Genomic DNA, 18,363 nt, shown 5'->3' with positions numbered 1-18,363 from the left:
AAGGAAGTGGTTTCATGAGCACCCTCTTTGACACTGCCATTGTAACATCAGGCGTCCACAGTGCATATCTGGCCAAGACCACACTGCCATATCAAAGCTGAATAAAGCATAGTGTGAAAGGTGGACTGAGCCCAAACAGTAGCCCATGCATCATCAGACAATGGCTGCTGGAAAACAGCCTCCACTAAACCACATAGAGCCAACTAAAAGGCTGTCCAAACACTGTGTCGACAAAGCACTCTCTCTATACAGGTGTAAAGAATACTGAATATAGGGGAGCGTCATCAATAACCCTTGGCCGGTGGGTGAAGCATCTTGGCAAATCCATATTACACAGTTAACTAAAACTCCACCTGGGCACTGTGAATAAGTGCTGCCAGTGTTTTGGCACCACCCTCTTAAGTAGTAATATGGAAGATGCTCTTCCCCTCACGTCTTAGATAATCTGTTGATAAAGTTTATGTAGCTTCTGTTTAGCCCTTATGACCATCACAACTCACGCTGACTTCTGCAAACACACATAAACCACATCCCTTTCAGGATTTTTAACCACGCTGTAGCATAGCTCTGGGAATGATTGTGTTGTCTGATTTAGCATTTCATTTCTGACACAACATCTTGACTAATGTTGGCTACACTGCTAGATAATGCAGTAGGCTACAGGTAAACAACAATTGTAGAGAAAGGACCACATACCCACAAAATGAATGATATTTCCATGCAGCTACAGTATAAATACATATAAAATACTTAACATGCAATGACACACTGACATGCTAAACTAAAATGGAAACATTATTCTCACTATGCTTTATGCCATCTATTAGCACAAAAAACTAAACTTGATGTATGTGCTATGATTCGCCCAAAATCAAAGCAGTTAAAACTTTAAAGGAATGCAAGTTCAATCATTTTATGCTTGAGTAACTTCCTATTTCTTGGTAAACAGTTTAAATGAAGCCCAAAGCAGATACAGAAACTGAGACTTTGGTAAATTGCTCTGCAGCTGTTACAAATCCCATGTCATTCAAAGAGAGTAGAGTCATGCAACAAGAAATACATTGCAAGATTCCAGATGTTGTGGGCGGGCTTGCTCTGTTGTTTGTTAACATCATTGAGTAAATGAGTATTTTATCATTTCATTGTGACTTCAAAATGTAATGTGGCACTGCAAAGCACTTAAAAATAAACTCGGTTATTAATAAACATCCGTCAGGGCATCACTGTTATAGTCTTCCTCAGTAAGGCTGTTCCACTGAGCCGCAGCTAACTGATTGTCTCCTGCCAGGTAGCTTATAACACAAACACCATCCTTATATTATACATCATCCATAACCCCTGGCAGCACAAACCGTCCCTGCTGCTCCTTAGTCTAGCGTCTCTCATTGACTTTGACAGCTGGGCTGGATCAATTGGACAGGCCCTGACTGGGGCTGAATGACAGAGTGTTCCAGACGGCCCATTCTCACTGTCACTTCCCTGAGAGATCACCAGCCACTCCTGCCCACGAATACTAATACAGTCAACATGGCTGCTGTCTGGGATGAGTGGGAAGTGGTTTTTAATGTGTGTGCGCTCTCTGTATGACTTCTTGGCGTGTATGTCTATACACAGGTGCCAGGTGAGATGCGTTCACAGCGCCGATTCAGTCTTAAATAAGCAAATGGACGTACGCATGCACACGGACCTACACTTTGTTATCTTCCCCTCCCATTGTCCTTTGCTGGTGACAGCCCAGGCCTTGCAGGACATGCAGGAAACCCATTAATAAGCCTGGGACAGTGGCAACATGCCAACACTGGTGAACAGGGTCAAAGGTGAGACATTAGCTACCAGCTTCAAAGTAGGATCCTCCTCGTGCTGCTGTATCTGTCCTTAATCTCACAATGATCAAGGTAGTGTGGATGTGTGTGTTTGTTTCTTTTGTGTGTGGAATGTCTCATTCTGCATTGATTTAAACCCACTTTAGAAACAATGTGGCATTTGAAAAACTAAATAATTACATTGCCGAGACTTTCTTTCTGTTGTCACATAGCAATGTAAAAAGAAATAAGCAATGGTCATTAACTCATGTTTCTGCACCTCACACACCTGAGGCCAGCTCTCTGGATTTACAGTAAATCATACTCTCAATCTAGCCTAGAAATTTAGACGCACCCTAGCGGTAGCAAAAATATTTGCTCCGTAGGTGGGTCTAGAAACGAGCTGTAGGAACTTTTTGAGTCTCGAACACCGATTGCTCTATCTGTTTAGAGAGTCGTTGGGCGGGCTTAACGCGATGGCGACGTCCATTTTAATTGGCTTGTCAGGCTAACGTCATCCTGATCTTTGCTCTGATTAGTCGTAGCACTACCCTATTGCGTGCAGAGGCAGTTTGAAAGACAGCCTTCATCCCGCCCCCTGGATTGAGCCGAGGTCTACCGGTCGTTTCCAGACTATACATTTTAGTGATATAGTCTGGCTTGTCAGGCTAACTCTCAATCATCATCAAATGACAAATGAGCAATTGAAGTCGAACCACTTATCATATCATCTACAAATTGTCAATCGCACCAAACCTTAAAGAGACTTGATCAATGATATATAATCTGTCTTGGAAGCCAAAAAATAAATGCAATCAGCTCAACAATCATTCCACTCAGGTATATTCAAATTCAATTCCCATAGTTTCACAACATCAGTGTGCCCATTTCAATCTATGTTTTCCCTTCTCCCTGTCACGACATTAGCCACATCAGCTTCTTCCTGGCAGTGCTGTATAAATTAGCAGGAATTAGTAACTTTGTAATGCTAATAGCTGCAGCAAGAGAGAGACTGGCAGCAATGTTTGGGAGCTAGCAGTATCCTGTGAGTCCTGTGTGTGTTTGTTTTGTGTCATTCTACAGTAAGTGACACACTCCGTCACTGCAGATGTTTTCGCTCTGCATATGAAAGACCTCCTCGGGGTACAACATCTGAAACAGCTGAGTGCTGACCTCGATTTGACACACAGCGCTGATCATCTGTTCCTCTCCACTCTCTTACTGTATGTGGTGTGAGCGTCCCCTCATCATATGTGCGTGATGCATTTAGATGTGTGTGAGTGTGCAGAATGCAGGAGAGTAAAAAGAAAGAGGCACACATGCTTAGAATGTCGAGTGTGTGTGTGTGTGTGTTTTGATGTTGGCCTGCTTTCACATACAGATTGGAGGCACATTAAGTTCCTGTCAGTTGCAGCTAGTCTCAGGGGAGCAGAGAACTGACAGGCCGTGTATGTGTGTGTGAGTGTGTGTGTGTGTGTGTGTGTGTGTGTGGGTGCAGGCACATGATGATGCCCTCTGACACCCTTAAGTGCAGCTGAGCAAATACACAGAGATGTGACGAGTGTAGGCATGCTGCTGTACAGTATGTATGTATGTGTATGTTAATAGAGACAGGAAGGCCAGAGGTGCAAAGTCACAGGGCACAGTGTATGTACTGTAACACATGCATAAAAAAGAGCATGCTTGCACCTATTGGTTTGCGTGAGGGCAACACAGATGATGTACGATATCATGCATTGAATAAAAAAACTGCAATGTAATCTGATGTCCTACTTAGTCTTAATGCTTAAACTAATGACACATTCTGCCAGTGCTGTGAGATAGCTCCACTTCACAGACTTCACACATCTTAAAACAAGTAGCAAACAGGAAGATGAGTCAAACAGCATTAAGAACAGTCCTCTTGATTAAGAAAGTACTTGAAGCGCGATGATTTGAATTGGTAATAATTGTGTTTATCTGCATGCTGCTGCGACACTTTCCCAGCTGCTTCTTAGACTTGAAACTTTTCTAACTGTAAAACTTATGAAGATGTTTGTGTTTTTCCTCAGTGCAGATGGGTCTCTGTCATCATCTGTATTATGCCACATGGTGTCCAAGCTGCTCACAAAGCATATTTCTATGAGACATGGGGCTTTCTTTCACAGGGGCAATACATAATGATAAACGTGTCTGTTAATGTCTCATGCCTGTGACATCTGTCTTGTTTTTTCATTTGGTAAGAACATCACAGGGCCTTGATCCTCAATCCTCAAAAGGTCTGGGTGATGTGATTGAAATATTAATGTGACATTCATCAAGCACTTTATTAGGAAAACCATATCATAATACTGGCTTGGGTTGCCCCTCTGCTGTCAGTACTGAAGAGTCCTTTGAGATTCTGCTCATTGATGCATCAAGTTGACATGATGCATCACATAATTTCTGCAGATTTGAGGCCACTGGGGTACAGTGAAATCACTGTTACCTTCATTTACCAGTGTTAGATGACTTCTACTTTGTGTCATGGTGTATCATCATGCTTGATGTCACTAATAGACAATGATAAATTGTGGACATAAAGAGAATGCACATCAGCAACAACACTCAGATAGGCTGCAGCATTAAAACAATGACTATTATACCATACTAGTATATTATACTACTATATTATGGACTAATATTAAGGGGCCTAAAGTGCAGCAAGAAAATGTTTCACTATTACACCACCATGACAACCACCGGTATGGACTTTCTACATGTTGTGTATTGTGAGAAGTTTCTCTGCTCTAGTTGTAACGAGTGGTATCTGAGTGACTGTGGCTTTTCTCTCAGCTCCAACCAGTCTGGCCATCCTCCACTCGTCTGTCTCATTAACAGTAGATTTCCATCTGCAGAGCTGCTGCACACTCAATGTTTTATTTTTTTGGTGTCTTTTGCACTAGTAAAAACAGCAACAGATTTGCAGTTTCAGATCAATCCTGCCATAGACGAAGTCACTCATGTGAGATTATTCTCAGTCTGATGGGAACATTAACGGAGGCTCCTGACCTGTATCTGCTGGATTAAATGTCATTTGAATGGCTGATGTGATCATTGCATGAATAAGCAGGTGTGGTGTGGTGTGGTCTGGAGATGTTCCCACTAAAGTGTTTGGTGTGCATACTGAACGTCATTGGACAAAACTTCACGTGTAAAACAGACACTTATTAACTTACTGTATCTGATTCCCGTTCTGATTACAGACTGCTTGGACACATTAATTTGGAAAACAGAATTTTGTACAGCATTAAGACGGTGACCTCTCGTTACATAGCAGAAAACTGGCAGAGGTGGCCAATAATACTGCAGCAGTTTGTGTTCACTGGCAGAGGCAATGCTGATGTGGGTGTCTTATGAATATTCCACCCACACCGTTCATCTTTGACTAATGCAATAACACCTGTGATGGACAACTGGCAGATACCTCTTCACTGGTATCCACAGAGTCTGTGTACAGGACACATGGACTGACAGTCTCTGTATTACCGATGCTACAGTATAAGATAACATACCATAAACTCACCACTGAGTAGCTTCTAAAAAAATTAAGTTATTATATGACACCCAGCACTATCTTACTAATGGCTGTTACAACATATTAGTGTATTTATGATATTATGCTCCCAACCCGACACAGTTTGTGATACAGAGAATTGCAGCTCAGACGAATGTGGATTATAGTCACAAGCCATGAAACAATCCTGATAACAGAATCATACAGTATGATATGATGTGTCAAATATGATTTAGAAACCAAAATGTTCATATCATTACAATATCTTTCCACTCAAGGGTGATAAACAATTACATTGTGGCATCGCTAACCTTCAATCTTCACTATACCAAACTGATGCTTGCATAAGGCAGTGTATAGATCATGTCTAATGTGGTCTGAGGACAAGATCTGCTTTAACATTCACATAGGCCTATAGCATTCTTGGATACACTGGTCTCTACTAATACTTGCTTTGGGATAATAACATCATTGGGGCCCATAGTGACTGGGATTGAATTGTTATAGCCTGCTCAAGTATGAAATGTATCCAGTGAGAGATGATTTATTGTTGTGCTGTGATTCATTGGTTCCACTGCTGAACACTCTAATTCCCTGGCTCCCTTTATGTTTCAAAAAGGTAAGGATCCCCAAGTAAAAACACTGCCAAGAGCCTAATCCAAATATGATATGTTAACATATGCAAGTGATGATCATCTATAGGACCCATGCTGCTGAGACAAGAGAGAAAAGCAATCCTCTGACTTGGCTGTGGTGCTTGGGAATTGAAATGACTCACAACGACATAACAGCTCAACACGCTGCTATGTGGTTGTAAAATAGGATGAATCCATTCCTGCAATGTTTAACATTATTGATGCACAAGCATGAGAAAGCAAATGTGGTTGCAAACGTCATACTCTAGTGAGGCAGGGTGCGACATCCACTTAAGACATATCTACGTATATACTATACAGTATTTTCAAACAAGATAGGATTAGACAATGCCATTCATATCAGTATAGTAGGATGCTTTCTATTAACATTGGCCATTTATTGAAATGATTTGCAGCTGTATATTTTTAAACAGGGAGGGGAATCTGGTTTATGCTTTTCAAGATGATCAGTCTGTTTAATTTAGGTGCATGTGGATTTGACATACAACAGAGCCTTAAGCCCACTTCATAGAAACTGCCAAGCTATATTTTACACGGCCATCCAGCCTAAAAATACAGACATGATTTTTGATCTACCTAACCCCACCTCAACTTTGTAGCCATGAATGTTTAAACACAGGAGTTAAAGTATTATTATTGCTTGAGCATGTCAGCATAGCTCTCTTTAATCTCTGACACTGAACAGCATGAATGCAGGGCACTTTGTGAAAAATTTAATTCAGTATTTTCAGATATTCAGATATTTACAGCTGCCATTGATAAACTGTATGAAAAGGCAATGAAAAGTCTATTTCCCAGAAACCATTGCTCTGTCATTCATCTGGACTGTGCTCTGGCATTATTATTATTATGGCTACATTGAACAAAACTCACAGTATATGGTAATACAGGACTGTAAATCACTCTAATTTGATATTCCCACGTGGTCAGTTCTGATGTATTGCTATGCACCTCAGGATGCTGCATTAAACTACACATCTCTCTCTCTCTGTCACACACACACACACACACACACACACACACACACACACACACACACACACACACACACACACACACACACACACACACACACACACACACACACACACACACACACACACACACACACACACACACACACACACACACACACACTAATCCTACCAAGCCTTTTATGCTGGCCCTTCCCCCTGTTAAAAGCTGCTGTATAGAGCTGACTAATGAGCCAGTCAAGGGAAAACGCCCTTTACCTACAAGGTTAATAAGTTATTACTATATAATCAAGCATGTGCAACTCCGCATGCTGTTCAGCTTATTTCCTCAGCTCAAATGTTGCAAAACTGACAGTAAACACCTTATGACAAATGATTTATTTTCCCTTTACTTTTTGTATTTTCTGTATTTAGTAAATACTGATGGTGGATTTCACTTTAGAATGTGATGTCCACACTTTTGGGCTTGAGTTTATGTTTTCAGGGGAAACTTTAATTGTCGGCATGTTGCTTTGAGATCGGCGGGGGAGAGGCGCACAATAATGAACCTATACTCCTAAAATTATAGGGATTATGGCAATAGGCGAATTTGCCAAACTTTAAGATTGAACCCTAAAAATGTCCTCACTCTACAATGTAGAGTAAAAGCGTAGCCAAGACCTGCAGAGAGCAACTACAGGTAACAATAGCCCAAAGAAATGACCGCAGAATGACATTCTTTGCTATGAAAAAGCGCTCTGTATTCAGAACTACTGTTATTTCTCTCCATGATGGCCAAATAAATGTTGCCCCTTAATTTGCTTCTGAATGGTGGAGACTGGCGACAAAGCAACTCTACTCTTCCAAATCAAATCTCATGGCTCTACTTTCTGCGTGATTACACAATAACTCTGAGCTGACTGATTGTCTACCTCCAGAAAATACTGCCAACGTCACTGAATAGAGAATTGTTGCATTGGTGCTGCCCGGTTCTATTCAGGGCGGCTGCCACAGCAAAGGAGAGTGCTAATGGTGTTGAATAGTAATGGCTAAAACCTCTTAGAATTGAGCTTGTGAAACACAGGGAAACCTGTGCTGAATGCAAGTGCTCAAGAGCATATTATTCACCAGAACGTTTTCGCCAGTGTAACAAATGTCTTCGATTGCTTGTTTTTAGACTGAAATGCGAATGTTTCTGTGGATTTCTCTGAATTCCAACAAGATTACACCGCAATCTTTCAGGAATGTGTTTCAAAGTTCCCCTTGTCCAGTGAAAAAGGAAATGATTATGGGCTCAAAGACGGCGGCTTTGCCTTTTCTTTCTGACTGGCCATAGACATCCTCCATATTATTGAAAACTTCTGCCAATAAGAGTTATGAAGCCAGAAATTTTCCGACATTGTAGAACTCATGAATCAAACAATTGTCTACCTGCACCATCAGGCAAATGGAAAGGAAAGATAGTACGAGTCTTTTCCTTTTCTCTTTTTATCTTAGCAGCCTTTTCCCGTTCCTCAATCTTCCTGCACTGTGCTCTTTCACATTTTCAGAAAGGACTTGTGAGGCCGAAGAGATATGGATTTACCAATTGCACCTAATGGCTTACTGTCCCCCAGAGGACAATAAAGAAATAATTTAGCATATAAAGCCAAGCAAAGGGGACTCATAATGTTAGATGATGCTCTGTGGACTAAGGACCAGTGCTCTTTTGGCCTGATATGAGAGACTTCATTAAGAATCAACAGGGGAGGACTTTAACGCAGCTTTACTTGTGCCCACGGGGTTCCAGAAAATGTTACTTATCCCCACTATTCCACTGACACACAAACTGGCTAGGGTTGCCCCAAACCGTGGAATAGTTTCTCACGAATGCTTGGTGTAGTTAAAGGCACCAATGATAAAATCAACAACTTAAAATGGATAGCAAAGAGGAGAGCAACATGCAGAGTGTCACTATGTAATTTAGGCTTATAAAAATGAGAGAAACTTACCTTAACACACAGGAATAATACCCCACGTCATCCAGTTCTGCGGGTCGAAACCATATGGCGTCCTCCTCCTTGCTCATCCTTGTGCCGTCAAAACTGATGGGTTCCTCGAAGTCCCCGTGTCCTGCACTTTTGTACCACATAAGGCTGAGTCCTGCACTCTGTGCATGTGTGTAGTTGGCCCGGATATATCCATAAAATAAAGCACACTTAATCCGTACAGGTTCCCCCAGAAGCACCTTGTATTTCAGGTAGTCCACTGACCAGTCCGTGCAGCCTTCCACTGTAACAAAAGCACAAAGAAATGAGGGATTAAGCAGAGGTTCATTGAGAAGGCTCAGGATATTTTTGTGAATCATTTTCTATGATCAGCAGGCCCAGCAGAGGAGATCTACAGTATACACATGAAAAAGGTGTTTGTGGCAACCGGGGCAAGGCAACTCTCTGCCCTGGCATCAGATTTCCCACAATCCTTTTCATTATAATCAAGCAACATGCTCTATCTCCATCCTACAACGTGTCCTCTCTCTGTTTCACAACCAGACACAGGCTAAATGCACATAAATTAATTCACAGCAAATTCATAAAGGTCAGAGAACAAGCAGAGAGTCTTGTAAGTAATGTGTTAATGTTTTGAAGTGTTTCATTACCATAATATCCCTTTAGATATTAAACTTTCGACATATCAATTGTGGCATCCAAGCACTGCGCCCCTGCCTGCACCTACAAACATTACTGTATTTATATTTGACTTGTGTGTCATCATCTTCCACATAAATTGATTCTTCTGGCACTAGACTAAGTGTAAGCTACTATCAATATCCACTGAAATGGCAGTGATGACCCTCATCTGCATTTGACCTGAGAAAATTAGAAGCTTGTGTTAATCTGCATTCATTTGCTGAAACTCATCAGACTATTATTGGGTCTCAAATGCTGTTTTCAGCCATAAAGCAGAAAGAGTAGCTCATCTCTTATTACACCGCCGCTCTTGCCAAGGCCAAGCAGCGGGGATCTTCCAGTTAAGACATCTAATAAAGCTCACTTCCTGTCAGTCAAAAAAGTTCCACCGATTGAATAATGTTTCGTGCACAGCATGTAAAGAGATTATCAGACTCTGTGTGTGTACTGTAAGATTTATTTGAAATATCAAATTTTATATTGACACTTAATCCTACACAAGATCTTGCAAACTAGTGAAAACTCACACACACTCACACACACACAGACACACTTCACCAACTACTGAGTTTCTGATTGAGATTTTCACACTTGAGTAAGTGGTAGAAAATGACAAATGTGTTTTTAAAGAACTGCCAACTATGACAGCAATCCTATGGATATTGTTTTTAGCATTTCATATAAATAAAGTGAGAGCTCCTGACGATGCAGAGGTTTTGTATTTTCCTAAATACATATGCTTTTGTGCAATACTCAAGAAATAAACTGTGTTCACAGTGAATCAAACACCTCTCCTCCATCTTCACCTTCCCTTTTCCATTTTTTCCTTCCTGTTCCTGAGATCTTCTTTTCCCTTGCTCCACCTCGCTGCATCGCTCTAGCTTTAAAAACAGCTGGTGAGCACAGCTGCCGCAGACTCAACAGGCTTCGCTAATTGAGCCTCTATAAATGTTTTATTTACCAAAGAAGCAACTCGACCACCAATCAGCAAGGTGCAGCGTGTGCGGCAGTCTTTAGGGGTAACTGGGGGAGTGGTGTTGGTGGGGAGATGATTAAACAATGCTGATTGTGATGCTGAATTGTATTGTGCACAACTAGTACAGTAAGTATCATGCTGGGAGTGGAAACAACAACACTGTGGGTATTTTGCGTGCAACAGAAAAGATGAAAAAGGGGTATTTGAGATCATCTGCAGTGAAAAATGAAGAACACATACAGTAATGTCATATTGGGATATTCTGAAGGTGGCTGCCATGGAGTTTAATAGCAGAAGATCCATTAGTTCTGAAAAACTGCAAACTTTGGGTGTCAATCCATCATAGTAAAAGAACAAAGTTCAATAGTCAAAGATTGTGGGGGGTTTCCATCACTGAAGAGGCAGTACTCCAATACACTGCAAGTGGATTTTACTAAAGGCCATCCACTTTTTATCCAAGTTGGAAAAACTCACTGACCTCCCATTGTTACTTTTACTGCTGCTTCACTTTCTGGATGTTAGCAAAGAGTGAAAATATCCATCACAGTTTCCCAGAGTTCAGTCTTCCAGTTTCTTATTTTTGGTGGATTGCCACAGATGAAATGGGCCCTGCAGGCCCGGCACTCCAGGGCCTCTCGAAGAAAACATCTGACTGTGTTAACTGGATTTTTGAAATTGTATCTATTTGGGAACATTCAAGCACAGTGTCTTGACATATTAATGACTTTTAGGAAGACCTCAGATAATTTCTTGAGGCTCTTTCTTACACAGTTAGGTTATCAAAATGTAATTTAAAGTTTGTTTTAGCTTCTTTCTCTTTTTGCTTCTGTGTTGCATTTTCATCTGATTACAAAACTGCAAAACTGGGCCAGATAAAAAGTATTCTTTGTAGAATAACTTTCCAGACAGCACAGTAAGTGAGAAGAAAACAGGGTTAATGAGGGCCTAATTTATCTTATCATTTTTTTATGGTTTAGTAATATAGACAACAAAGTGTCACATCACAGAAGCTAGAATTAGCTAAATGAGTTGATGAATATTTGAGGTTAGATTTGTCCTGTAAAGTCTTCCAGGCTGGTTTGACAGCTCATACCTGTGGCTCAGGACAGTGCTTTCCTAATCTAACTTGATCCTAAATCACTAACAATAAATTGCTACCTACATTTGATGAGACTGGGAACATTGCATCCCAATGCAATGCTTTGACACCACACTCTCAACCTCTTTTTGATTTCCTCAATTATGTAGGTCTTGCAGCAATGCCACAAAAAAATTAAAATGTACAAAGAGAGAATAACTAGAAACAAAATTAAGCAAATAGAAATGCAGGAGAAGGCTGTGTGTGTGTGTGTGTGTGTGTGTGTGTGTGTGTGTGTGTGTGTGTGTGTGTGTGTGTGTGTGTGTGTGTGCTCTGCAAGCTACCCAGCAGCACAATCCTTTCATTGTGATTAAGTCTAACTGTTGCTATGGCAACAAAGGGTCTACCCTCGCTTATCAAGAAGTTGCTAATTAGTTTGTGGATGATAATAACTTGAAGGCTTAAGGTAAGACAACCACAGCCAAGATGGTTTCACTTCTAATCATGTGTCCTAATTGAGACTCTGAAGTGTTTTACTCTCACAACTAATAAAAACAGCAGCAGGGTGTAGAAGGTCATACAAGCAGGCAGCAGCTCAAACACAGACCGTGATTAGTTTGGCAAGAAATGTGTGCATGCAGTTACTGCTTATCTGCCTGATGTGTCTATGGCACACTCACACACACATACACACATAAAAAGCACACCATAAATTCCCCTAAAACACATGTTAGTGCTGTGGCTTATACGTAGCAGCATTTGCCTACACACAAGTGTTGACAACTTGGTCTCATGTTACCTGTTGTAATATCACTAAACACAAAAGACAGTTAGTCACAGAGTAAATAACTGTAAATGTCTGTTCCTAAAGATCAGCTTAAAACCCTCTTTCAGAACAATCTTCTATTCCCATTGGTCCCACTGGTTGACTGCTAAAACAGTCCTTGTACCATACCCCCTAACATATTCTGCTGACCCAGACAGAAGAAGAAAAGATACATTTGTTCAGAAGAGCCTTCAGTTTGGCTGCACAGACTGGATTTTGTACCAGAAAATAACACAGTAAATGCTTCACTGCCAAACATCAGACAGCCTGGCTCTGTCATTGCCTTTCCCATCAGCGCTGCAAATAAACGCTCAGTCCACTCATTTTTAAGAGCTGAACATTTTCCCTCTTACTACAGAAAAATAATGTCTAACTGAGGGGAAGAAGAGAGTAAGTGGCTTCAAAAGAGTTATTTTGATGTTGTCACGGTACGAGGAATTTGCTACTGCAGCACACTAGATTATATCACGTAAAATAGTAATGTGCATCTGCATAAGTGGTTCAGTAAAACATGAAATGGCATGCACTTAAATGTAGGATATTACATTCTGTGGACTAAATAATTGAATTACATACATATTAGTTTGCATCTGATAAAAAGACAAATGAGATAAAAAGTGAAATGGCTTATTACTACTGAAAACATACGCACCACATTACAGTGGGTGTTTGCAGTAATTGAATGACTTTAAAGCAGCTCCTCTTCATTTTACTATTCAAAATGGGTTTTGAAAATATCTCTAGTTTAACTGAGGGAAACATCAAAAAACTTCTAAATTAATTTCCCTTTAAGGGCGAACTCCAGCCCAACTGTTTCAAAGGGCTTGTTGTATTTATCTCTCACACTGCCACGAGGAACTTGCCAGTGTGGGTATCTGTTATCGTCCACCTACCCTCAAATTGCCAGTTTCTTCATACTTCTGACAGAGGGTTATCATTCATTTCAGTAAGTGAGGGTGGGGATTCAGTATAATCTGTTGGCAGGAAACAAACATGGTACAAAGCCTAATTGAACTCGATTAACATTTCCCTGCTCACCAGATTTCCATTCTGCTGGATCACAATTGGTGAGGGAATTGGCCAATCTGCTGAGTGATAATAACAACTCCAGCAGCTCCTCAGCGCCTGGGACCATCGAGCATAAGCAACATTTGTGGCTTCACTACACGTGACCAATAAATAAAAAGGGGGTAATTCTTCAGTCACAATTCTGTTTGTCAACTAGGCGCACAGAAAGTGGTAACTGTCAGCTGCCATGTTTTACAAAATGACTGCAGAGCAAATGTTTGCACGTCACTGTGCCTGGAAGTCAGGATAAATAAAAACCAACATTCACTGACAATGAGGTCCTCTTGCCGTATCCCGATTTAACCACGCCATTAAACAAAGACAGGTCTATTTGTCAGGCCTGCTTTGTTTTTATGTTTGTTATGTTTGTCTCATTTGTACAAGTGTGTAAAAGACAGGGGGCCTCATTCGCAAAATGTTCTTATTCTCAGGTTTTATGCTTATACAGTAACCTCATCAAAACAAGGGTGTGGATTATAGAAGAAGAGAACAGTGGCTCTGATGCCAAAGGTTCTCTGCTGCTTAGATGCATTTTTCATGTCTTCAAGGTTTAAATGCAAATATAGACTGTAGTATACATATGATCCAAGGCTACAACAAAGAAGACTTTTATGAAGAAGGTCTTTTGAGTATTTCAGCTAATTATACTTTCAAAATATGAACATAAAGCATTATTACAGTATTTCCTCTCTCTGTTTAAATTTGACCCGTATATAAATCAGCCCTCAGGCATTTTCCACTCATCTACAGAAACTGTTTTTTTTTCTGAATTTAATATGCATTACTGTATACACTTCTATGGAAACTAGGTTGGTTATTTTAGTGGGGTTTCTTCACAGTGGATACATGGGGCAGGGTATTCAGAAATCTATCTTTAAAATAAATCTTGTCTGTATGCTAATGCTGAAAACAAACAACAGGGGCTGCAGTAAACGAGACGCTAGTAAACTTGCATGAAAAAACAACTATGATGCATTTCTTGTTTAAAAGGCGCCACAATAAAGCTGAACAAATGTTATGTCATTGTGTTCCTGCTGCATTTTACTGTCCCATGAGATTGAGCATGTGCTCCTTCTGGAGAGAAGGTGATCAGCTCATAAATTGGGTTACAGGTCTGCTGAGGGGTAATCGTATGCAGATTGAGTCAGGTCACCACGGAGACTCCTACAAAGTGTCTGTTCTCTCATAAGCACTCAAGGAGAAGGTTCACTACCATTTTTCTCCATAAAAGCCCCAGTGTAATTCAATCAGAAAGGCATACATTACGCCTTGGCTGATTGGATAAACACACAAGCATTTGTACACACATACACACACACACACACACACACACAATCTATGGGGTTACGCGACATCAACCTTTACTTGCCCTCAAGAAGTGTAGTGTCTTAGCTGGCCTGGCTCCAGGGTCCCTAAAGGAACTTATCAACTTCACAGCCTCTTCTGCCAGGGGAGGGAGGGAGGGAGGGGGGAGAAAGATGTCTCGAAATCTTGACCTGCCATTTTCCACCTTGTGAAAACGCTGTCGCAGCAGAGTGGGTCTCAATTAAGAGGAAAATAGCTCTGATGTGTGGGAACGGTAACCTCTCAGCTGCCAGCATGCAGGGGAAGATTACCTACATGATTGAAGTACCTCTAGCAGGTTGAAAAGGAGAATGAGTCATCAGCCCATAAAGAAATCAGCCACATCACTTTGTATGTGAGGATATGTTCCCACACACATGCACACACACACACAAACATACCATAGGACATCAGCAATAATAACCAAGACCCATGCCTTCAGCTTCAACAAAAAATAATCACTTTCCAAAATTGTAGTATGGAAAATTCATGGCCGTATACTGCTGGTGTAAAATGGCACTGCAACAGGAAGGAACTGCAAATGCTAAAGTGAAATGACCACAGTTACGGGCCATATGGTGGGATAAAGGAGAATCTACAACCACCTGGGTGTGAACAGTGATCTATAAATACACAGAGAGGCAGAGTATAGGGGCTGAAATGTTAACAGTCCAACATTTTATGAAATATTCTTATTGGGTGTGGAGCTGGAATGAAGATGTAATTAGCCTTACTCAAAGCTAGCATAGAGACAAAAAGGAGGCAAGGGCAAACAGATAACCCGACTCCATCCAAAGTGTAAAAATATGCTGTCACACCTGAAAAGCTCATTAATCCACCGACCGAAACAAGAACTCAAAATGCTATGGCATGCTACAGCCGCAGTCACTGATATCACTGTGGCCAGAGCAGGTGCTGAGGCTTCACAAGTCAAAGCTCTGTTAGTGTAATGAGGCCTGACCCACTGCCTGACCTCCAACATCATAGGAACTACAGTATATGCAATAACTTACCTGAAGACACTGAGAGCCGATGACAATAAGACCAGAGTGGTAATTAAGATAATATTGATAGTTTTCTGTTAAAGCAGAACTATGAGGTTGGTGACAATCTTCTCATTTCACCATGTATTTCCCCAAAAGTTATACAGTTAAACACACACACATTAGCATAACTTTGTCTTGCTTTCAGAAACAACCAAATTTTTCAGATTGAATGCAGATGAACTGAAGCAGCTTATTTCCTGATTGCAGTGACATTTACCTCCAATCCTGCTCCTCATCCCTCACAAGCATGATAAAACGTCTCTATCTGCCCCTGTCTGCCTGCAGTTTACTCTCATGACACTTCATCTTCATTTGTTGTTTGTCTCTCTCTCCCTGACTCCTTCTCTTTCTTGACAGCCACTGGGCTGTCATTTATATGCAAATACTCATATGTGGTTGGAAAAAAAAAAAGAAACAGTTTTTCTTCCTATCGTAAAATAAACATTGCCCGCAATCTGGCTGCCTTACCCCCTCTGTATCAGATTCAGCGCCTTTGATTGGACAAGGCCTCCAGAGAGAGCAGCGCCTGCTGTCTCCAATCACGGGTTAAATGCTGACAGCGACAGGGAACTCAGAGAGGTAGCTGATAGGAAAGGGAAGGGGACAAAGCTGACTTTGCCTGGGTGGACCCTTGCAGGGAGCAGAATAAGGAAATCGGTGCAGGGGAAAACAAAAATAAAACACACACACACACACACACACCACACACGCACATATACAGGTAGGTAACTTTGGCAGAAATTATTCGAATAGTGAAGAAGCTGTTCCATTTTACGGTCACGTCTACAACCATTCACCAACAACAGTCGTCAAATGTGTGTAAACATATTTACAATTATTCGTTTCCTCAGTGTATTGCAAAATAAGCAGTTCTGCAGTTCTTCTACAGACACTGTGTTGTTTCTGCAGTGCTACAGGACATGGTTCTCTTCTTGCATGCAGCAAAGAGTCATACAGTAGCAGCCCAAGGCAAATCTTTCCTGAGCAAGTTAGTATTTAAAATTCAAATGGAAGTCAATGAAACTTGACACTTTGACTTGTTGTTTGCAGGTCATGCATTTCAGACACACATTTCTGCCCATAAGATGACAAGTGGCCCCTCTCAACACAGCCATTTCAGACGTCTCTCAGTGAACATGTGTCAGGTCCTGTGACGTCTTTTGACAGTAGCACTGGTCTGTGGTCAGTGATGGTGACTATCCAGGCTCTGCAGCACAAGACAAATCTTCTGTTCTTTTAAAGGCAAGTGTAAAACACATTATGTGAGAGGGTTAGTTATTAGGGAAGAGTTCAAGCTTTCATCAGAGGGTCATTGGCTAAATTGCTGTTATGTAAAGTGGCAAGAGAGTAGTTAAAGATTATATAAGAAAAACTGTAGCCTGCAAATGTTACTCAAGCTCTCCTCCAGTCAGAGCAGTATGAACATGCAGTACAGTGAGTACTAAATATCTAACCTGCAGAAGTAGAACTGCATTCAACTGCAGCAGCACATTGCTCTTCAAAGCAGTATGTAAATCAGTCTGACTCTAAATAGGTGATTAGGCCTGTTTTCCCCTCTCTGCTCACAGGCTGTCATATTGAATTTGTGAGGAAAAAACCCATCATTGTCCAACACTCGTCTACGTCCAAGTCTGACGGTGTCTTATCATCTCATTGGATCATATCAGAGTGAAAATCTAATGACTTCTCCTCTGACTTAAAAGAGGTGATTATGTCTTCCAAACAGCCTCCTGATTCTCCTGAGCAATCAAACTAGGAAAATTGACTTGTATCCATATGTTTGCTCCCACTCTGTGCCTATCACAGGGTAACATTTGACAAGGAGCAGATGTGTAAGTGATCCTGTTATGGCTGGGGTGTCTCCTCCAGAGAGAATAGTATATAATCAGAAAATCATCCTTCTGTTCCCCACGGCACCAGTAATCCTCTCATCTAACAGAAAGCCTTGGGAGGCGTCGAGACACAAAACATAAACAATACCGACTCCCGAAAAAATAACAGAGTGCTGCATTGCAGACATGACTGTGCACATAGGACAAGAGTGTGGATAAGACATTTTTCCACACACTCTCACCCACCCACACAGGTACAAAATACACGCAGGGAACACACACGCGGAGAACGGGCCACACAATCCTTGCCGCCTCCGCCAGCAGCCCTGTCAGCCTGTTATTCTATGCTGTATCATGGTGGTGTGGGTGCGCTAAGCCGGTGACTCAGACCCGGTCCACTACAGACACCGACACACCATTTGGGTGTTGTGCTCCGATGCCCACGTGAAATGAGCGTTGGTGAAAATAGAGCGTGCCCAGATGGATAGAGTGCCTTGTCACATCAGCCTCTGCGCCAGCCGTCTGTGAAATGATAAGATGGCAAGAATATGTAACAAAGCAAGCAGCAGGCAGCGTCC

The 18,363-nt window shown here is 41.3% G+C and overlaps 1 protein-coding gene across 3 annotated transcripts in view; it reads right to left on the bottom strand.

The window, feature by feature from the left end:
• LOC146990694 (interleukin-1 receptor accessory protein-like 1) overlaps positions 1-18,363 on the bottom strand; it is a 248,447-nt gene that overhangs the window by 123,852 nt on the left and 106,232 nt on the right. For all 3 annotated transcript variants that reach the window (XM_085797382.1, XM_085797390.1, XM_085797373.1), the window contains exon 3: positions 8,938-9,217. In XM_085797382.1, the coding sequence (XP_085653508.1) occupies positions 8,938-9,217 (280 nt within the window). The remainder of the gene's footprint in view (positions 1-8,937; positions 9,218-18,363) is intronic.

Source organism: Trachurus japonicus, chromosome 2 (genome assembly GCF_045865225.1).
Source record: "Trachurus japonicus isolate A0001 chromosome 2, Traja_1.0".
Taxonomy (NCBI): Eukaryota; Metazoa; Chordata; class Actinopteri; order Carangiformes; family Carangidae; genus Trachurus; species Trachurus japonicus.
Note: the sequence above shows the minus strand (reverse complement) of the source record. Positions and strands in the feature narration are given on the sequence as shown.